At 43.5% G+C, this 22648-nt stretch overlaps 2 protein-coding genes and 1 long non-coding RNA gene across 9 annotated transcripts in view; 2 read left to right on the top strand and 1 right to left on the bottom strand.

The window, feature by feature from the left end:
* The window catches only part of CCDC68 (coiled-coil domain containing 68), a 28178-nt gene extending 17193 nt beyond the window's left edge, over nucleotides 1–10985 (top strand). For all 5 annotated transcript variants that reach the window (XM_083575834.1, XM_083575835.1, XM_083575837.1 and 2 more), the window contains exons 6-12: nucleotides 534–659; nucleotides 1155–1283; nucleotides 3657–3739; nucleotides 4303–4408; nucleotides 5898–5981; nucleotides 7272–7348; nucleotides 10575–10985. In XM_083575834.1, coding sequence (XP_083431960.1) covers nucleotides 534–659; nucleotides 1155–1283; nucleotides 3657–3739; nucleotides 4303–4408; nucleotides 5898–5981; nucleotides 7272–7348; nucleotides 10575–10623 — 654 coding nt within the window. In that variant the 3' untranslated portion in view covers nucleotides 10624–10985. The remainder of the gene's footprint in view (nucleotides 1–533; nucleotides 660–1154; nucleotides 1284–3656; nucleotides 3740–4302; nucleotides 4409–5897; nucleotides 5982–7271; nucleotides 7349–10574) is intronic.
* A 770-nt stretch (nucleotides 10986–11755) lies between these two features.
* Nucleotides 11756–15101, top strand: LOC310744531. The gene is made up of 2 exons (XR_014539610.1): nucleotides 11756–13616; nucleotides 13648–15101. It is a non-coding gene; the product is annotated as an uncharacterized lncRNA (long non-coding RNA).
* Nucleotides 14770–22648, bottom strand: part of RAB27B (RAB27B, member RAS oncogene family) — a 117876-nt gene continuing 109997 nt past the window's right edge. For all 3 annotated transcript variants that reach the window (XM_083575926.1, XM_083575927.1, XM_083575928.1), the window contains 4 exons: nucleotides 22199–22302; nucleotides 20088–20211; nucleotides 15506–19489; nucleotides 14770–15461 (listed from right to left, as the gene is read on the bottom strand). In XM_083575926.1, coding sequence (XP_083432052.1) covers nucleotides 19300–19489; nucleotides 20088–20211; nucleotides 22199–22302 — 418 coding nt within the window. In that variant the 3' untranslated portion in view covers nucleotides 14770–15461; nucleotides 15506–19299. The remainder of the gene's footprint in view (nucleotides 15462–15505; nucleotides 19490–20087; nucleotides 20212–22198; nucleotides 22303–22648) is intronic.

Here is a 22648-nt window from a genome sequence, read left to right as displayed (position 1 = left end):
TCTTCCCTCAGCATGTTTTCAGGCAAATGCCTGAGCAGAAATACAGTTTCCCATCTGTTCCATGCCCATGCAAAGGACTTAGGTGCCTTGGGGAACAGAGATAACCCAGAGTCCCTCACAGATGAGACACAGCAGAGGTGGAGAAGCTCCAGCCCATGTACCAAATTCGGCCTGTGAGGCCATTTTCCCAAGACGTGTCCAGATACCCAACTTGTGGCAGGAGGTTTGAGGCAGGTAACAACGTGACAGAATCAGCTGGGTGACCATGTTCCTCATGGGGCACTTGATCACATAACCACAGAAAGCAAGTTTCAAATCCCCCTTTCCTTTGATTTTTAAGGCAGTGTTTTAACCTGGTATGCTGTCTAGCAATGGTTTGGAATATTACAGGGGATTTGCTTGCTTGTTTCATCTTAATATACCCATTTTACACATGCATCTATTTTACACTACTGCCATCCACCCTGACTTGTTGGAACTGGATGGTCAACAATTTCCTAGATAAATAATTTGTGTATATTGGTCGTCTCCAGCTTGACGCTTTGAGAGCAGCGGGCGTGGAGTCTATGAAGAACATGTCGCATAAACTCCAGGAGGACTACAACAAGCGCTCGGAAGAGCTCAAGAAAAGGCACGAAGGGGCTATTCACGTAATGAAGGTATGATCTTGCATGGTCACCAGTGACTGCTGGCTGCTTTGAATACGTAGTGAGAAAGGGGTTGGCAGCACAACATCCATGGGTTGTTCAGATTTAGCACTAAAGAGCAGGTTTTCTGGAGAAAGCAGCAGGTCAAAGGCAAAACTGCTCAGATCCATGCCTAGAAAATACCAGACAAGTGGAAGTGTGGGCAAGGCCTGGGTGTTGTTCAGAACCAGGGATCGTTGTTTAATGCCCAACCAACTGTGATTTGTAACCAGAGTTTGCTCTTGGCTTACCTATCATGCTTTGTTCAAGCAAAACATACCAGGATTCCCAATTCGGACATAACACTAAGCCAGATATTGCGGTTCGTTCGCCCTGGAGATGAGCAAAACTGCACAGATGGTTGCTTTCAAAGCAAACCATTAGCTGTGGTTGATTGTAATGTGCGAAACGAACTGAAGTCAGTTGCCTGTGGACCTCTGAGCATCGCTTCCTCCTCTCGTACCGCAGGCCCGCAAGCTTGAGCAAGAACAAAAGTTGCAACAAAGCACGGACCACCTCAGTCAGCTGAACGTGCAACTGCATGAGAAGTACGTCCAGATTGAAGAACTGGAGAAACGGGTGCAAAGGATGGAAGAGGTGAGATTCTGTTTCATCAGTTATGTGTGCAGGCTGCTCATTCTGCAAGAGCACAGACAAACCCCACCACCACCACAATCCTTTCAAAACATGTAACTGGTATTAGAAGTTTCTTAGGAGCCCCAGCTTCCGAAAAAACAAACATACAACACCTCCCCCAACTTTTTGGACTGAAAGCATGTGAGTAGTGCTTGATGAAATCATGGAAGGCAGAAAAGTAGCTATGAATGGCCCTTCCCTCTCCCAGCATGACTAGCTACTACTGTGACAAGAACAGAGGACAACATAGAAACAGGATAAATAATTTCATTGATTGAATTCATATCCTTCCCTTCCTCTGCAAGGAGATCCTCAGGAGGCAAACACACCTACTTTTTATTTCTAAGCATTCTAAAACAATTTAAACCTCAAAGCTTACTGGGTGACCATGGGCCACTCACCATCTCTTAGCCTAACCTACCTCACAGGTTAGGTTGTAAGGATGAAAGAGGAGAACAATTTGCACCACCTTGAGATCCTTGGAAAATTAAGGTGGTATGTAAATGTGAATAATGAAAACAACAACAAGTGTTAGAGTTTAAAGTGTTTAAAAAGCATATCAGGAATGATAGGAGTCAGAGTTAAGCATCAGCATTCTGGATGTACCTTTTCCTTTTAAATAAAGGTGGATGTGCAGCTGTTTGCCTTTTAACCAGTAAAGCTGTAGATTGTTGCTTGAGCATTACATCTGTATTATTAATACTTTTAATTGAGCACAGCAGGTTGGACAAGCTATTGCTGGGAAAAGGGGTTGTGTGTGTATTTCCACCCCCCCCTAAGAATCTGATTATTGTTCTCTGCCTGTTAAATATATTTCTCTGCACCAGTGAATATGCAATTTTCGCAACAGAAATGGAAAACTACAAATATTTGCAAGTTTCCCGGTTGTGGGAGGATTTTTGCACGGCCCTCAGCTTGTGTCTGCAGGTGCTGTACGATGGGGAATGCTGTGTGAGGGCTGAGAATCTGTTTTCTAACAAGGGTGCAAATAGGAGTCTTTAATTTGCTTTTTTTAAAATCTTGCTGCTCCATTGGTAATTAATAGAAAGAAGCCCGTTTGTGAGAGAGCTTTGGAGCTTACAAACGCCTACCATTCTCATTCTTTGTCATCGTTCAAGCACGCTGGCAAAACCCTTTTGCAGAATCCTTCCAGCACTGCCAGCGAACAATCACCACCTCCTTCATAGTAAATAGTGATTAGCAATGAGAAGTGATTGCAACGAACATATTACTTAAAATCCAAGCATCGCCATCTGTTCTGTTATTAACTTGGAAGTCAATGGGATCACATTCCATTAATAGAGTCTCAGCCAAGGAGTCAGATTGAGAAGACTTTTAAATGTGAACTAATTAAATGTGTAGTGCTTTGCTACAGTTCTGAAGGCTTCTTCCCAATGGAAAATAGTAAAGGAAAACTGGCGAGCCTATTATGAAGTCGTCAGGTGGTCTTTCTGCTGGTAATAATCTCATTCAGCTAATCTTCCCTGCTTTGCAACTGCTAGGAGAGATTTGCTGAGCAAGGTAACAGCCCAGCATATATTTCTTTCTTCATATTTATTGCGTATTTATTTCATTTACACCCCAACTTCTTACAATAGAACTCTCCCTGCAAGACACTCTATTTTGCCGCCGAATGTTTGGGGTGATGGCTCCTTCACCATATATATAAAAATGTCCAGTAGCACTTTAGAAACCAACTAAGTTGGTTCTTGGTATAAGCTTTCGTGTGCATGCACACTTCTTCAGATACCTGAAGAAAGTATGGCATAGTTTCTTTGCATATTCAGTGGGGCAAGTGGATTGTAGAGGGTTCTAAATTCTAAGACCCTTAGGTATAATGTCCAGGTTCTTGCATTTAGTCAGAAAGAGATATCATATTTAAAATGTCCAGTAGCACCTTAGAGACCAATTAAGTATTTTCTTGGCATAAGTTTTTGTGTGCATGCAAGTGACTGTTAACCATAGTCGACCTGCTGGACTAAGTTCGAACATATATCCAAGCCATCGTTTGATAAACCTTGGTTTAGTGTTATGTGCTAAGCAGGTGGTTCATTCGGATTTATCTAGAGTCATTATGCCCTTGGTTGTTGACTCAGTTCATATGTGTAGCCCTGGGCAGATCTTCTGCAATAATTCTCATCATTTTGGGGGAGGGGGCTCGCTGCATTATACTGCAGTTGAATTCGGACCCTTACATAAAATGAAAGCAGAAATAGGAAATGCAAAGTGATTAAAGCTTCGACGACCTTCCATTCTTAGAAACTCTGAGACTTCTTTATTCATAAAAAAAAATTGCCTCGAGTGTGAGAGCCTTGTGACTTTGCTGTTTCCTAGGAGAAGAAAACACTGAAAGAAAAGAAACGTTGTTTAAAGAAGAAACTACACGAGATGATGTCGAACGCTGAAGATACCTCAAGGTTTGCACATAACACATGACTTAAAAAAATAAAAACCTTCTATGAGCATTTATTTAGCTTTTGAATAGCAAAGATAGTTCAAACTTTGCAATAATAGTGAAACATTATATTTTGTGCGTGTTGGGCCCTTGCCTAAAAAGAGGCCAGGCATCTATAAAAACACAAGGACAGCCCTGCTGGATGAGGCCAAAGGCTCGTCATAATCCAGGATCCTGTGCTCAGAGTGGCCAAGAAGATGATTAAGGGTAGTGCTATTTTTCTAAAAAAAAGAGGTGCTGGAACTCGCCATGAATACCTCCATCTCTTAGAATGGCAATGGTGCCCACTGGAGAGATGCCGGAACTGAGTTCTAGCGAGTTCCAGCTGAAAAAAAGCCCTGCTTATGGGAAGCCCACAAGCAAGACTTGAACGTAACAGCACCCGTCTCGCTTTGTGATTCCTAGCCATAATGTTCATGAAGATTTTATGTAGATCTCCGCACCTTCGTTAACCTTCAGTTTTCTACCCTGTAGTGATTTTCCAACATGCAAACCGCCCTTACTTTCCCTTCTTCTCTCTACCAGCTGTGTGAAAGTTCAGACAGAGATCTCGACACTTCAGGAGCAAATTAGCCACTTGGAGCACATGATCCATTCGCAGCACCAAAGCTTACACGGTGTGATTCAACAGGTTAGAGCCTTCTAATCATATCCTGGTAGCAAACTGGTCCTCCGGGTGTGGATCTCTAGGCAGCTAAACCAACACAACAAAACACACACACAAAGGTGGGAAATTTTGGTGGACTTGGAGAATCCTCAAGGTTTGCAGATGAACAAAAAATACTTTGAGGGGAAAAATATTTCTCATAGGGGAAAATCCCCCCAGTGAGGAATGAGGATTCTCGCTGGCCATGTTGTGGGACAATAGAAAACCACAACAGAGGGGCGAAGGAATGGAGTATCCTTTAGAAGGGTATGTACATTTTGTTGTGGAGGATCCCACATCTTTGATTTGTCAAAGAACAACATCACTTCCTGTTTACTTGGGAAGACTTGCAGAAACAGTTGCATTCCAGATTTTTATTTAACTTAGTTTGGCCAATAGGTCACCACGGCCAAGAAGACTGCATTTATCTCAGCGCTAACAAAGGCTTGCTTAAATGGAGTTTGATTGGTTTTGATAGCTGGTGGCTACTTGAATGTACTCTATCGGTTTAGATGAGGTCTGGAGAGGAACATTTTGTCACTTTGATTATAGTTAGTGAAGTCTGGGTTTTTCAGCTGGCTGGTAAGCAAGGATCTACTTGGTGTGGAGAGAATTGATGGCACTGGCCCAAGCCCCATTGCTCAAAATGCCCTAAGTCGTCACCGCTGTCGTCTTCTTAATTAATATATTTATTAAATTTGTATGCTGCCCTCTATCTGAATAATACAGGGTGGTTCACAACATAACAATACAAAATGAAAACATAAAATACATAATAAAAGCAAGAACAAAATCAAAAGCAGATCCATAACACCCCCTCCGACAAACACAGTTTCTGACAGCCTATATATTTTAATGTTACAACAACACATTTAAAAGCACGGAACGGCTAGCTTGTGGGGCTAATTGCCATACAGAGTCCACATTTAGTTTAGCTGTATTTGGAGCAGAGGAAAAGTAAGGGGTCATTGGATTACACTGGTGGAAACTCAGCCAAATGTATTTAAATCTACATTCAAATATTGCACATATTGCAAAGGCAACACAACGCTACAATTACTCATGTCATGTACTCTCTACTCTTAAGAAAGCTGACAGTGTAGAAATCTACCCCAGTCATATACTCATAGAAGTGAGGAACCACAAAACAGTGCTTCATTCGCACATCACTTTAAACCATAGTTAATATTAACTGTGGATTAAAGGCGATGGTGTGTAGTGTGCTGATGCACGCTTGCTAAAATCCTGGGCACTTTGGTCCTTCTCTGCTCCTGCTGCTATGCTGCTGGGAGCTAAGCCTTGGTTTGACACAGCCTTTCCTTAAACCAAGTTTAACTATGGTTTAAAGTTTAAGTATATATGTGGTTTAAAGTGACGTGCAAACCAGGCTACTCTCATAGCTCTGTGGATGTGATTTAACAAAACGGTACGTTTTCTTACTAATTGTATTTCTCCAATTTTCTTTTCTTTTTAGATTGAAGAACTGAACAACGAACTGAAACATCAAGATGAAAGAATAGAAGGGCTGAAAGAAAAGATTGAGATACTCCAAGCAAAGGTAAAGAAATTACTGTGTGTGAGTGTTTATGGTAATGTTGTGGTCCTATTTTACAAATCTACAGTTGCTTTTTCTTGCACAACTGAGAGAGGTTCTCCTCATTAAGCAGGCCAAGTAATTTTGGACTGTGGAACTTCAAACCATTGCAGTGGAACTGTATTTTTGATGCTCCCTCGTAGAGAAAGTTCAGAGCAACTAGTAAATTAGCACATTGGTGCAAAAGCTGTGTTAAACTTTCCTGGGTTTCTATAGTACAGTGGTACCTTGGGTTAAGTACTTAATTTGTTCCGGAGGTCCGTACTTAACCTGAAACTGTTCTTAACCTGAAGCACCACTTAGCTAATGGGGCCTCCCGCTGCCGCCGCGCCGCCAGAGCACGATTTCTGTTCTCATCCTGAAGCAAAGTTCTTAACCTGAAGCACTATTTCTGGGTTAGCAGAGTCTGTAACCGGAAGCGTATGTAACCTGAAGCGTTTGTAACCCGAGGTACCACTGTACATGAAATTCTGAACCAGTGGAGTTTTAAGAGTTTTGCAAACAGACGGTCCAGCTCTTTGTTCCTCTAACTGGGTTTGTAGCATCTCAAATATTGCAGGGGTGCTGGAGCGTTACTGAAACTTAACAGTTCCTACAATCACCATTTCTTCCTTCCTGGTAGCAACCCATTTCGTTGTTAACACTATGCAAAATGCTCTTCCCTGAGATGCTTGCCTGGTGCCTTTGTTACACATCTTTAGGCGCTAGGCAAAAGCATTCCCCTTCTCCCAGGCTTTTGGCTAATTAAACAATCTAAGGCCTTTCAAACTGTGGAGGGTATTGTTTTCATTTGTTGCCATGCTATGGATTTCTGTATTTTTATATTGTTAACTTCCCTGTGATCCTCAGATGAAGGGCAGTACAGTGGTACCTCCGGTTACGAATGGGATCCGTTCTGGAGGCCCAACCGTATCCTATAAACTTTGTAACTGGAGGCGCCCTTCTGTGCACGCGTGCAACGTGCAGAGCGCTTCTAGGTATGTGTGCGCAGCAAAACCTGGAAATATAGAATTCCGGGATTGCTGTGGCTGTAACCCGGAGATTCCGTAACCTGGAGGTTACGCAACACGAGGTACCACTGCATAGAAATTTAATAAATAAAATTATTATTATCATTTAACCAAGCTTATTGTCTAGTTGAAAGTTTTCGCTACCATTTAGATAAATGAGGTTGACCTGTGCTCTACCTGACTTAGCTTAATATTTTGTGCTTGGATGAAATAAATTATGTGTATTCTTACCTCCCACTTCCAGAACAAAGAACTAAAGTACAAAGTGGAATTCTATTCCAGCCAGTCGAGACCAAAGGCCTCTAAAGCTGTTTCAGCAAAGTAAGACTTTTTTTAAAAAAAGAAATAGCAATCCAACAGTTTTCTTGTTATGCAATTGCTTTTTGTTTGGATATTTAAGCAGCAGTGTATTGGGATCACCTCAGTTCCCCTGCCCCCATCTCTCTCCTGGTCATGAATTTCTGAGCTTTTAGAAAGCATGGAAAAAATAGAGTAAAAGAAAACATGTGGCATCGAGCATCCCCCTACATCATGTTTTGTTTCTGGCACTGCAGAGGCCCCTCACCACAGAAAATCAGTGCCAGCCAATACGGTCAATGGTCAAGAATGATGGGTGTTCCAGTCCAGTGACAACTGGAGCGCCACATATTCTTGGTTCTCGGCATAGACCAGGAATGAAACTAAGCTTTATTTCACCTGGGTCAAATACCCAGTTTGGCGCACACACACCCCGACACATTTATGTACACATACAGGCTGGGAGCCTCAATGACACCGCTCTTGAGGCTTCACCCGCGGCAAAAAACACAGCTAGCCCCAGGCTGCACACCTAGTCCTGTAGGGCCACCATTTACCCCATTCAGGACCAGGGAGTTCCCCACACCTGCCCACCCCTTATCCCCCAGAAACAGTGTTTCTGTCTTGTCTGGATCCAACCTCAATCCGTTAACCGCCATCACCCTCCAACCGCCTCCAGACACTCACACAAGACATTCACTGCCATCACTGAATGGATTATATCCTTCTAAAAAGGTAAAGGGACCCCTGACCATTAGATCCAGTCGTGGCCGACTGGGGTTGCGCCGTTCATCTCACTTTACTGGCCAAGGGAGCCGGCGTACAGCTTCCGGGTCATGTGGGCAGCATGACTAAGCCGCTTCTGGCAAACCAGAGCAGCGCACGGAAATGCCGTTTACCTTCCCGCCAGGGCGGTACCTATTTATCTACTTGCACTTTGAGGCGCTTTCGAACTGCTAGGTTGGCAGGAGCTGGGACTGAGCAACGGGAGCTCACCCTGTTGCGGGGATTCGAACCGCCGACCTTCTGATCAGCATGTCCTAGGCTCTGTGGTTTAACCCACAGCGCCACCCGCGTCCCAGCGCCTTCTAGTATCCAGTGTCTTTCTAGCACAATGCAAAATTGAAACTATCTGGTGTTTTGCACTCTATTCCGGCTGGCAACCTATTTAGTGAGGAAGCAACACATAGCCTAGATACCAAGGGACATTTTTCTTCACAAAGTGGCAAGATCTTTAAAAGGCAGCTGATAACATTTGTTTGCTGTCACAGTCCAAACTCAGACAGTCTGTTACTCCGCATAGGAACTCTGCAAACCCCTTTGCTTATTGGCCTCGGCCAGCTATTGGAGGAAGGGTGTTTTCCTCAGTGCCATTTTGGCATGATGCGCTCTTCGGTCAAGCCATCCGAACGAAACACATGTGAAATTGCCTGCAGGCTGCCACTGAAGCCGCATGAACTCTTGATTCAATTTCAAAAGGGCAGGTAGAAATGAATGTGTGCAAGAGGCCCGCCATGCTGGTGGATGTTGTGTGCAAATTCACCACAGCTTTTCGGTTGCTGATTGGTTCTCAAGTGTGGCTTTCTCTGCTGAAGAAGACGCCAGCTCTTGCCTTGCGATCTGTTGCTAGTTCATCCGAGGTCCATCGAAAGGACTGCGTCTTGCCCATCCTTCTGTTCTGACTGATGCAGAGCATGTGGGTATCTATTACAGGCCAACCACTTGGTTTGCTCTCCTCGGTTATTAATAAGCAGTCCATCTGCTCTGCTTTCTGGAAGGCAGGGAGAGAGATTGGCTTCTAAGAACAAGGCTAAAGAGAATAATGGGGAATGCTGGCATGAGATTTCTGTCCTTGGCTGCCTGTACTCGATACTTCAAATTCTAAGCACCAGCAGGGATATAGGAACTTGCCTTCTACTGAGTCAAACTAGCTCAGTACCAAGAATGGAGAATCTGTGACCCTCTGGATATTGCTGGACCACAACTCCCATCATCCCTGTGCTGGCTGGGGATCATGGGAGATAGAGTCCAACAACATCTGAGGGGGCTACAGGTTCCCCATCCCTGGTCTACATTGACCGTCGGCAGCTCTCCAGAATTTCAGACCTGGGGCCTCTCCCATCTCCAACTGAGGTGCTAGATTGAACCTGATTCAGATTCAATGCCCAGCCACGATCTGGTGTTACATCTGAATGTAGCTGCAGAGAACAGAATATTTCACAACATGTGCAACAGTTTTAGATGGTTCCAGGGCAGACCTACTACCTAGTAGCATTTCACATTTATGGACAGTTTGCAAATATTCAAGGCATGTCTTTATCTCAGTAATGGTTACAACAATCCTCTGATGCCTGCATATTGCAGAAGATGCCCAAAGGCTAAGATAAGAGCGGGTTCCATAAAGCCACCCATTGAGCTTATAGCAGATGTGAGATCTGAATCAGATCTTCCTTGCTTGCTCTTCAGTCTCTTAACTCCTGTGCTAGAAATGGTGGAAGGCATTATTGAGCGTGCCTTTACTCTCCAGTCACTTGCATACGTCTAAAGGTTCCTCAAAGCTACAATGCAGGAGTGGGGAAGCTGTGACCCTCCAGATGTTGGTGGGCTACAGCTCCCATCATTCTTGACCATTGACCAGGCTGTCTGGAGATGCTGGGAGTTGGAGTCCAACATTTGGAAGGCCACATGTTCCCCATAATACTGGCCCAGAAATTCACCTTCAGAATGTCACGTTCAGGTATGGTTGGCTTGCCTTGAAAAATGAATGTAGTTGGGCAAGTTCTCTCTCCAGATAGTTCTAATAACTACTGTCCACAAAAACTAGATTCAGCTTCCATTTTCAAAGAGAGTATTCACAACTGATCACAGAATCAGAGTTGGAAGGGACCCCGAGGCTCATCTAGTCCAACCCTCTGCTACGGGGATCAGACCTGCAACCTTGGTGTTAATCAGGACCACACGCTAACCAACTGAGCTATCAAATTATTACAAGATGCTGGAGCAGGTAGATAGTTCAATTGGGTTGTACTAGCAAATCTCCCTGGGGGATGAAGCTGGACCATCTTGGTAAGCAGTCGATTGAATTAGATGGACCATTGATCTATTCTATACAGCATGATGACGGCAGTTCTTAAGGCTATTCTTAAGCTATTGACTCACTGCAGAGTACTGGCACAGGATTCATTTGCACAAAGTTATGTTTTACCCGTAGCTGGATGTATGGCTCACCTGTAATCTTCTTCTTCACCAGGCTTGACGGAAGTACACCATACACCATGATTTCCAGACGCCATAAGTGAAGCATCTCCAGGAAACACAGGCCATTTTTTTTTGCAGATCCACTGGAAGGATCCCAATTTTGTTGACTTCATTTCATGGATTACTCTTCAAAATATGATGCATAGGAGAGAGAGAAAAGTCTACCCAACCTCCGCCCTCCATCCATCACATCATGTTTGGTCTTATGTCAATGCAGATGGAACCACAGGATGGCTGTCCAATGAAAGAAGTGGAGTCAGATGTGGAGGGGGAGCTTCAGGGGAGACTGGGCAGCTTCTTATTTATTTATTTATTGACTGTAGCTCTGTGGCTATTCCCCACCAGTGACGAATGTTCACTGCCTTGACTCATTAACTCATGCAGAATAAATTTCAGAACATTATTCATGCTGCATGGAGGTCTGATGAAGCTGATCTTCACTAGGAAGAGGAAAAAGGTTATTGCATGCCCTTCGCCTTGAAGTACCAGGGTGGGTTACAACAAGTTAACATGCACCACAAAAACGGTTTAAAACAACTTGCCATCCCCAAAATAGGGTGGATCCTAAAATTAAGCATCCCGAGTGTCAAGTGCCAGGAGAAAAAGGTGCATCTTCAGCATTCAGTGCAGGTGCCAGATGCCATTCTGCAAGGAGGGACTTCCACAACTTAGGGGCTGCTGCAGAGAATGTCCTCTCCTGGACCACAGATACTCTGAATTTCTGAGGGAGGTGGAACTATGAAGAGAACCTCATCTGCTGATCTTAACACAAGAGGGTTTATCGGAAAGAAGATGTTTCAGATATTTGGACTCTAAGTTGTTTAGAGCTTTAAACGTAGGTGAGCATCTTGAACCCCAAAGCTAACTGGCAACCATTGTAGCTTTTATTTTATTTTTTAAAGGGGTTTTAAATTGTGAGGCCTTGCTTCTCCCATAGTCACAGCCTTGTTGGAATCAAGCATGGCACTGACTCCCAGCTTCTGCCTGCAGCCTGCTTTTTGCTCACTTCACACACAACTCTGGCCTTTGTCCTTCTCACTACCAGCCTGATGAGGGAGGGGTCCTACCCATTTGCCCTCTGGCACAAAGCAACTTCCCTTCTTATACTAATGACCAGTAAAGGTAAAGGTAAAGGACCCCTGAAAGTTAAGTCCAGTTGCAGACGACTCTGGGGTTGCAGCGCTCATCTCACTTTACAGGCCGACGGAGCTGGTGTTTGTCCGCAGACAGTTTTTCCAGGTCATGTGGCCAGCATGACTAAGCTGCAAAACCAGAGCAGCGCATGGAAACGCCATTTACCTTCCCGCCGGAGCAGTACCTATTTATCTACTTGCGCTTTGACGTGCTTTCGAACTGCTAGGTTGGCAGGAGCTGGGACCGAGCAACAGGAGCTCACCCCATCTCAGGGATTCGAACTGCCAACCTTTTGATCGGCAAGCCCAAGGCTCAGTAGTTTAGACCACAGTGCCACCCGTACTTAGGGCATTAACAAGAAACTTGCCTGGTTCCTTCAACAGTGTCTCTGTAGGAATTTAAGCTGGAGCTTTTCCCAGCCAGCCCTACCTTGGGACACCAGGGATTGGACCTGGAATTTTTTAATATTTTTTTTTGCATGCAAGGCCACTCTATGATGGAGCTATGAACCTTATTCTTTATCATACAGTTCTGGTGCAGAAATCATTGTAGCTCAGTGCTACACTCCTTTACTGAGAACAAAGCCCTAACAAGTTTGGTGGGACTGATTTCTAAGTACACACAGACTTACAGGTAGGGATGTACAAATTAACCACGCAACCCAAATTCTTTGTGTCTTAGAGAGCCAGTGGGGGCCATCACAAGTTGTGAAGGTCTGCCCAGGTTATGCTTCTCCATTGCATCCGCTGGTTCCTTACCAGCTGTGTTGCACTCTTGTCAAGAGGAAGTGATTTATTTAATTAGACTCCATTTGAAATTACAAACTGCAAAGCCTACTGGAGTGCATCTTCTCAAAAACATCCTTCATGCTGTGTCTGATGAGCTGTTCTCCTTTAAGCGGAATCCCTGCCCCCTTTTTTGTCCAGGTATATGATTTAGCAGCAGCATTGAAGCAAGTATAGAAGTTTGCACTTTCTGAGTCATTGATTTGAGGAATTTGGATGGCATCCCAGGTTTAGGGCCAAATTTACATGGGGGCACCCCAAAATCAGATGGCGTGCTGTTTCCATTTTTATTTTAAAGGGGCAACAATTGTGCTCAGGGAGGGAGACATTTAACCCTTTCCCAACAGGGAAGTTTCCTTACCTGAATCCAACATATGGCCCATATTATTGACTTCTTACTTTCAAATACGTCCATCTGTTTTTCAGAGGCAAATAGAAACATTGGAGGCTCCCCATTTTAAATGCATTTCAATCATTTGAAACTTTGCAATTGCTACTGCTATTAAAGATTTACAAGCAGTTCTCCTACACACTTGCTCATGACTTATTGAGTAATCCCAGCGTGAAGCTTGCTGAGCTGCCCCCAGGAATCAGAAATCTGGCAAATTAGAACATCAGATAGTACTGGTAGCCTGCCATTCAACACAGCTGAATTTGGAAAACGTATGGAAGGCAAACATCCACGTTCTTCCACTGAAACTCCTCTGCCCCCCCCACCAAAAAAACCTTCATTACGAGCCAAGTTTAGAACAGGTGCCTCTAAAGCAATCTTGCTGCAAAGTCCAGCAATTTAAAATCCCTAAAACCACATACACTAAAGAGGCTAGGCTTTGTTTGAAGTGTTTGCAAAGGTTATTTTAGAGGGGTGGGGGGGGAAATTCTGCTGGAACTGAAGATGCCAAGGAAATCCTCCAGGCTCAGGCTTGGAAACTAATTTTGGGAATTTGCAAAAGCCTTGAAAGATGAGAGATGAGCTATTCATGCCCTCAAATCCTTCTCTATTCGACCGAATCTAGGTAGTATAAATAGGCTCAAGACAGCAACCTGAGGATGTAAGGGAACCCCGTCTCTTATGGAAGATCCCACCCTTGGTTTCTGGCCTTATATAACCTAATGTAGCAATTTCATTCCATTAGACAGGGATAGATAGAGACATGGGTAAAAAGCAGAATGGAGGGGAGGAGGAGAATGAAAGATATGCAAATTTTCTACGAGCAGGAAATTTTTTTAATGGACCATCAGATTAGACTCCACCTGAAGTGATACAACCAACACAGGCTTACCATATGACAGCTACTGCTGTTGAGTTTTGAATGTGTACATACTGGGCCATACCCAGTGCTGGGGACCTGCTGATGTGAGGGACTTTGATGCATGCAATGGCATATCCTCTTCCTCTGGTCTCCTCCATCCTCCTGTGTGCCCTGGGATGTTGGGGGACCTTTTGGAGACGATTGGGAGGCAAACTATGCAGAAATTCTGGTTTTAGTATGCTGGCTGTTTGCTGTAATAAACACTGATTTATTGATTGATTGGGAGGTACACTGGGGAAGGAGAGGAAACCCAAGTCCTATTATGCCAGTGGAAACTGATGATGAGCACTGCATTTTATTCTTTGATCCACAAGCTGCCCAGAGAACTGATGTTAGTCAGGGGGCCTTAAATTGTGAATAATCCCTAAGTAAATATTGGGGAGCCTCAGGCCTAGGGAGCAAAAAGTCACCTTCCAGACCTCTCTGGCTCTTCTTTGCAGACCACGCTCTCTCCCCAGCCACACACACTGGACTGGAATACATCCCTGAAGTCTTAATATTTTTCAGTCAAAGTCGCAGTGCCTTCTGCCCAGCCTTCCAGGTGTCAAATGCTGGTGGATCAAACACATTTTTTACCTTTGCACGTACAGTAGGCTAGTTTCTGAACACTCACACACATCTCTCTCTGTTCTTCATCCAGCCAAGCAAGAGGCATGTTAGATTTCAAGGACACAGTCCAGTCATGAAAAGAATAATTTGAGGTGTAAGGCAGGGATAGTGAGAGGTGTGGCCTAGGGAGAAGGGGTGTGGCCTTAAGAGAGTTCTGAGGGCCAGATACAAAGGCCTGCTGGGCCAAAACTGGGCGCTAGGTCTGCGGTTCCCCAACACTGTTGTAAAACATAGTGAACTCTCTCTCTCTCTCTCTCTCTCTCTCTCTCTCTCTCTCACACACACACACACACACACACACAAACACACTCTTTCCTGATTTTGTGCTCCAACAGCCCAACACTGATTAAAAACATATTATTTTAATTTTCAAAAGGACAGTGCAGATATGAAACCACAAGATTACATTCCTTGACCATATTGTACAAACCCAGACACTAGTTAATAAAAGTTGACAATGTGTATGTATATAATATATATATATTTATAGATATTTAGTTTTAAAGCCACAGGTACTTTGGTACAACAAAGTAATGACTGACATTGTTATGCTGGCATCACAGTCTACTGAGAGACATACAATACAAAACGTCCACGTTCAAGAATGTAAATCTTTTAACATGTACAGACCTGCCGCATAGACCAACGTAAAACATGCTCAGAATAATCTAACAGAGAAAACATTTTTTTTTTAAAAAAAGCAATTGATCAATTAGAAGGTTGCTAGTGTTAAGTCAGGAAGGCAAAGGATACAAAATCTGAAAAGGATCATTTCAATAAATATGCTCAGGCAAAGTACCTTGAATTATTTACACTGAAAGCCCTATTGTGCCGGGAGGACAGGCAGTTAAAGGAGATGCTTCATAAAGAATCTATGTAAATTGGTGTTCTGAAAATAAGGGTAGAACATAAGTGATGCAACTTGCCTTTCTCTGAACGAGTGGAGGGAGGAATGTTTCGGTTTTCTTTTGTTTTTAAAGTGCAAGAATGTCTGTACTACTTGGGACTACCTAATCTCCCCACCCATGTACAGGCCTGCTGGGATGCCAACACAGGCCCAAGTACAGGTGCCTCTATAAGACTGTCTTATATAGATGATATGAAATGGAAAGACAGGCCATAGTACAGCAGAGCCAAAATTACATTGTGTTTCTTGCAGAGCACACACACACTCGCTTGCAACATGATAGCAGTGCCCTACCCAACTCCCACTCCCACTCCCAGCTTCCTGTGAAAGCTTGGCTTATCTTACTTTGCTTCTATAACTGTTGTACACACAGCTTGACTCAATTTTATGTTTTACCCGGCTTGACATTTCCCAACATAAGTGTTGGAATGAGATAAAGGAAAAAAATGTCTAAGGGGAGGCAGACAGAACCATGCTCCTGAAAAAAGCTCCAGAAGGTTCCACATCTGGCCCACAAAAGTACCTGATCCTAATGCGGAGCCGCAAGGAGATTACCAAGAAAACAATTGGGTTCTTCTTTTCATTCAGTTTCACAGTAGACTACCATTTGCTTTCTAGGAAAAGGAGACTTCAGATTACAGCTCTGGCACAGATGCAGGGAACCTGTCCCCCCTCCAGATGTTGTTGAGAGTCCAACTCCCAATACCATACCAGCTTTAAGTGTTGGTGTGAACTTAGCAGTCAGTGCGTTGGTAGATCTAAGACAAGGGTCTTAAGACAAATTTACAAGCACACTTTTGGAGAGAATGGGTTTTCCCCAGAAAGTATTGATCGAATACCCATTTTTAGGTGCACCACATGTCTGTTACCACTCTATAACACTCCATTTTCGCACATGAATCCAATTGGATACACTTCCCCTCCTCCAAGGACTTATCCTTAAAGGACCGCCATGCAGAGCCACATTGATAAGCTCCTCCATGCTGTTGCAGTAGGCAAATGGATATTCCCGGGACACCAGGGCAGAGTTAATTCTCTCCTCATCTATTAAGTATGAACAACTCATCAAGCTTGCGGAGCCATATTGCAGAGGTGATTGGGGAATGCTTCGGCCGATTATTTGAAAGCACTCAAAGAAAGTACCTCAAAAGCGCCTGAGGAGTTGTAGCGTTCCTGTTGGATGCTACAGGGGGCAGTGAAAAGTGATGTCTCCCACACCAGCACACACCAAATGAAGCTACATTTCACTGCACTCATTCCAAGAGACTCCATCGTTTTATTCAACATTTTTAAAAAGGGGAGAAGGAAGCCTGGAATTACCTCTTTATTTTCATACCAACTTTTCTATGCCCCTGGCAATTGTTGATCAATGAAACACAGATGGCCTGTTTTAAGTATTCTGTTGTACGCAGGCTCATTTTGTCAAGCAGCCAATGTAAGAACTGTGAGGGCAAGATAAGTTTCCTACATAAAGGTACCTGGTGTCATTCTGACACTTCCTGCTCCTCCTCATTTCCAGCTCTGATGAGAGGTGGAGGTGGAGGTGGAGGTGGAGGTGGGATCACCAGGAAGGTGCCACCAAAGATGAGTGATGTGCTATGGAATGAAATCAGCACAGACGCTGCTGAAAACCTCATATAGACTCTTATTATGCCAAACACAACAGACTTCACTTGGGATTCGGCAGTTTTTAGTACCCTGATGTCCAGAAATGGATCTCCAGCTATCATATGTGGAAGTCTACAGGTTGTCCACCCCACTATAAGAGGAAAAATAGGAATCCTGGACCCTAGTCCTTAATAGGAAACCATGCTTGCCAAAATCCCCCAACATGCAGCTATTAAAAGTACAGAGGGGTTCCTCTCAAATAAGACATCTAGAAATTTTGCAGGGAGTTTACAGTAAATGCAGAAGATGGGAAGCTGGGCTTCCTAAAAGAGGGTGCTTGAGAAGTCTCACTAATGGTCCTCAGAAGGAAAAAAAGCAGTTGGTTATGAAATGGAAAGGGAGGAAAATCTGCTCTTGCACTGAACTGTTAACAGCCCACGCACCAGGCATGTGGTATGTTGTTTCACCAAAAAATAGCATGCAGAAATATAAAATTCCAAAAGCATAGCTACCAAGGTTTTATGAACTGTTAAAAATACCACTGGGGTTTTTCTTTCTTTCTGAAAGACATCCTGTCAATTGCTTGCTGCAGGTCAGGTAGAATCTCTAGCAGCTGTGGTTTTCCAAGCACACACCTCTTTCTCCTTCCTTGAGGAACTTGTTAGTGCAACAGCTCTTTCCTACAGACTACCATATGCTCATATTGCCCTCTAGGGCTGGCTTCAGGATTTGGGGGCTCTGCAGCAAGAGTTCATCAACTGAGCCATCTTAATAAGCAAGGGATGGAGGGGGAAGATCTCAGAACAGGCACCTCAGAATTCTCCATCTATGAAGTAGATCGGCAAGCAAGCCTAACTCCTCTGTATCATTTCTTCTTAATGCCATCTTCCAACTCTCCATGTTGTTACAGTTTCAGCTTTATACATTAACTGGGCTGCCCAGATACCCTCTTGCCCTTGTGCTGCACAAGATCACCTCTGCATGAATCCCAAATAAAACTATGGGACAATAGTTTGGCCCATAAAGCAAAGACCACGTGGTGCTTAAAGTCTCTTCTCCAGTTTTCCCAGTGGGATCTTGCTGGCTTCAGGGCCAAAGCTGGAGCAGCCATATTGCTCTAGGACTTTACCAGTATATACTTTTTTCTAACGTGGCACCATGTAGGAATGGTACACAGCTGATTTTTTTCATTTATTTCAAAAGATACGTTTTAATACATCACAGCCCTCCACAACATTTGGCTTTAAAGAACAATTTGGCACCACTCAACAGTTGGCAGCGTAGCTACAGTAACAGAATCACCCTTTGATGCTCTGTTCCTAAGCCTACCTTGCCAATTTTAGAATGCTTCCAAGTGCCAGCCATATATTATATATTTAATCAAGGTTTTGCTTTTGTGATGCTCCATTCTTCAAATCAACATTCAACAGTTTTACATTTATTAGGTGGCCCACTTGTAAAACAAAAATAAAAAAAAATAATGCATTGAGGGAAGAGGATTAATTAGAAAAGCTAACTGCATTCATATGGACCTGTCTTCTCTTTACCTGAGGAAAGAGACTCCTTTAAAGCAATTACAAAGTCACCAGAGAAAGCGTTTGTCATTCTGTTGCCCATGTTCTTGGGAGACGCTGGCCTTGGTGTCTGAAGCATGGACAATACCTTTTGGTTTAGAGAAAAAAGCTTCACTGCAGTATGCACCTGCTCCTTCCCACCACTGTGCTAGAATTCCTGGACATCCCCTTCCTCTTTTAGCCCACACCCCTCCAATTCCGCTTGGCAATCAGTTCCAATGTTACACAGGTCCTCAGTTTATCCTGGAAGAGGATGCAATATTCTGAGCTCATCAGGGACATCAGTCAGCTGAATGTAACAGCAATGACTGCTTGGTATTAACAAAAAAATAAAAATACAAAGACATTTATAATAAGCTACATTAATATCCATTTGCTTTTTATAAACCGTCTGTAGCAAATGCATAATGTATATTGTAATAGAAGGCAACAGGACTAGAAGTGATTGCATGGGCCTACAAGGGTGATTCATTGTCTTATCATATAACATTTCAACAACTCTCTCCCCAATATAAGCAAGGCTTTCCTCTATTTACTGGCCTGGTTGTATTGAGAAGAACAAGGGCCTTTGGGTTTTCTACGAAGATGACATTGTACAGATAACATCTGTGGCAAGCATGGAAGCATGACTCTCTCAGCATCAGAACTAATCGGCCTTGCTTAAGACAACAACAGCTGCCCCATATGGACCACAAGAGCTTCCAGGGTTGAATTTGGTGGTTGGTCGGGTCTGCTATTTTCAGATAGGACAATTTCTTGTTCATTCCCCTCTGTCTGAGGAGCTAAATCAACATGCACATTTCTTCTCTTCTGATTTTGCTGATGCCAGCTTCCCTGAACTTCCTCCGTTGGCTGTGTCTGAGACTTGACTCTTGTCAACACACTGTTCCATACGTTTCATTATCAAGTCCAAGAGCGTTTCCACAGCTTTTTCCACATTCTGGCCGGTAGCTGCACTTGTTTCGAAGTATGGGATGCTAACAGAGAAAAACACGAAAAAATCTTTGTCAGATGGGACATTTTAAAAATGGGGTCATTAACGAAAATGTCTACCCAGCTCTACCTTCGAGGGACAACTGATCCACAGATCCCAGGTGGCCTTCCCTCAATAGAAAATTGCTTTTACATCAACAGAACCACATCATAGACCTTCAGATCATTCCCTAGGCATGCCTAAAAAGGCCTGCTTTGACTTTGCCCTGCTCTTCTCCCTACATAATAGGAGTGGAAATCGAAACTTTTTAAAAACTATCATTGGAGACTCTTGGAGTACCAGATAAAACAAAGACTCAGTCCCACCAGATTATGCAGGAACACAAGGTATAAAAGAGATAACATGTTGCACCTTCATTAAAATTCCAAATACTAACCAACTTAACATCATTTTTTTTTTAAAGTACAGATTAACAGTGCTGTGCTTCCCAGGAGAGAAAAATGTATGTGAAACCTTAGGGCATGACCATGGATGCTAGTTAGAAACTTGAAGTATACACTTAATTACCTTTCATAGGAGAGCTTTAAGGAGGCTTAAAGCTTTTCATTCATGTTAAGATTCCTGTAACTGACTGGGCTTACCCGTATTTGTCTGCTAGATCTTTCGCTTGTCTCTCATTGACCTCTCTCTGATCTGACAGGTCAGCTTTATTCCCAATTAATACAATGTCCGGGTTCTCACAATATGCGTTTGCTTGCAGTTGGCCTAAACAAAACAAAGAAGCCTGGGTAAGGGATGTTGAAAAAGCTATCTGGAAAAAAGATAAGCGTAAAAACAACTGTTTCAATATCAGTACCAAGAGGACTTGTTTTCATGTCAAGGTAAGAATTATGCACAGCAGAAATTGGAGGCTTAGGAATTTTTGTTGCCCTAGGGTACAACAGCCCTTTCAATGAATAAATATAAACTGGAACAACAAAAACTTGTCTAGTAAGGCCAAGTAGCAGAGAATTCATTTCCCTCACTACAATGGCAACAGAATATTAATAACCTGCACGTATGTAGTGCATTTGAAGTGTTGAAAGCACTTCCCACTATCTCAGTAATCCCTCCAAAAGTCCGGTAAGGTAGGCAAATAGTATTATCCCATTATGTCAGATACTGTACAGACATGGTGATTGCTGAGGCTTAGAGAATAGAGGTTCATAATAACATAGCAGCCCTGCTGGATCAGACCGAAGACTGCCTTATCTAACCGGCATGCTGTTTCCCATAATGGCCAACCAGATGTCTACAGAAAACCAACAAGCTATGCATGAAGGTGAATGAGGTTGCTGTGATAAATGGATAGCCAACTTCGCATTAGTCCTATCTCATAGTTCCATCTTACCCACCCACCCTCAAACAGAAGACTATCGACAATTGGCGTATGCTGGGAGTGAAGAGTAGATTCTCTCTCTCTCTCTCTCTCTCTCTCTCTCTCTCTCTCTCTCTCTCTCTCCCCACACACACATGCAATGCACACACATATGAACATATGAAAGAGAAAGGAGCAAATGCTTAGTTATATTGCCAAAAAAACCCAGTCTTCAAGTCTGCCTGTTCAGTCTTTTATCTATAGAACCCAACTGGTTCATTCACCCCATCCCATCTTGTTGTAGCTTTATGTGGAAGATCTCAGCCAAGCTTTATCCAGAGAGAGTATGTTACAGCGTTATCTTGTGAGTCTGAAGCTAAGGCAACATTTGAACCAGTGACCTCCTGGCTCAGATTGTTAGGATTCCTGCTCCGTGTTTGCAGTCATGGGATTGTTGTCTATCACATGATGGTGTATCTTTTCATTCCACAGTGTGGGAAGTGACGGAGACAGGATGTTTTGTGTTACTGTGTTCCGTGAAGTGGGACTATTGCCCTTTGTTTTTTCTCTCTCTTTGCTGTATGATGAGAAAGAGGAAGGAGCTAAGGCAGAATGCTCCGAGTGTATTATATGTAAATAAAAGCTGATCAGCCAAAATGCTGTGCTACTGAGTTCTGTTACGTAAACTGCGAATACTCTGTGGATCCCTAAGTGTGCTGATGCTTCTTGGTATCAGTCGCTGTGATGTTTGGGCTGAAGAAAGCTTTTGAAGCTCCCGAATGATCAACCAGGAGGGAGAGAACATGCCAGTTGGGCATGTGTCTCTGCCAGGGTCCTACATGAGAGTAGGACGATCCTAACATGGTTATGGGCCCAGCACACTTCCGCCGCGCCACTCTGCTGCTTCCAGGAGACTCCAACCAGGACAAAAACAGCCCCCGGTCCTTCCTCTGCTGGCACTAGGTCTGTGGCCCTGATCCCTGGGCCCATAACCATGTTTCCTGGTTTCAATGAGGGTCCAACATTGCTTTCAAGGGGCCTGGGGGTCCAATACATGCAACTCCCAATATGCCAACCTTCTTCAACTTGTTGCCATTCAGGTGTTGCTGGACTATAATTCCCATCAACCGTAAGCATTGGTGCTGATGGGAGTTGTAGTCCAAATACCTATGGGCCAGCAGATTGGAGAAGGTTGCTCCATGCTCTCTTGCTCTTCTCACTTTTTAAAGGTTAGGGTGGAGTATGGGTTGCACTTTAAAAAAAATAAAAATTTCCAAGCATGGACAGAGATTCTGTCTTATACAGCAGTAGTCCCTGTATGAAGAATGACAGATGCAATATAGCCTAATCCAAAAGCACTTGAGGGCACGAGAGGCAGCTGCTCCCGCCACTTACTCATCCAGTTTCTGACATTTAAGAAGCTCTGTTGACTGGTGAGATCAAACATTAACAAGAAGCCCATGGCATCTCTGAAAAATGCTGTCGTGAGACTTCTGAATCTGCCAAAAGAAAGAAAGGGAAAGGATCAACAAGCTGACTTAGCTCAGGAAGAAAGAAAAAAACCCATAGTAGGTAAACATTTCTCTACTGCATGGTTTAATGATGTTGAAAGCAAAGATAAATCACAGTGGAAAACTTTTAACATTCTCCTTTTTACAGGAAATATATGCACCAATTCACTGTTATTCCAATGGTACCATAAAAGCCGAGAAGCCCTCTTATGGTTTACGATTTGTTCAGTTATGGACGTGAGTGTAAAAATGTCAAAAACTCTGCAACCAGCCTGTATGGCTCATGCAAAATAACGACAATTTTTGCACATTTGCTCGTTTTGTACAATTGAGT

The sequence above is a fragment of the Podarcis filfolensis genome (assembly GCF_964270895.1).
Source record: "Podarcis filfolensis genome assembly, chromosome: 11".
Taxonomy (NCBI): domain Eukaryota; kingdom Metazoa; phylum Chordata; class Lepidosauria; order Squamata; family Lacertidae; genus Podarcis; species Podarcis filfolensis.
This window is presented reverse-complemented; position numbering and strand designations above follow the sequence as displayed.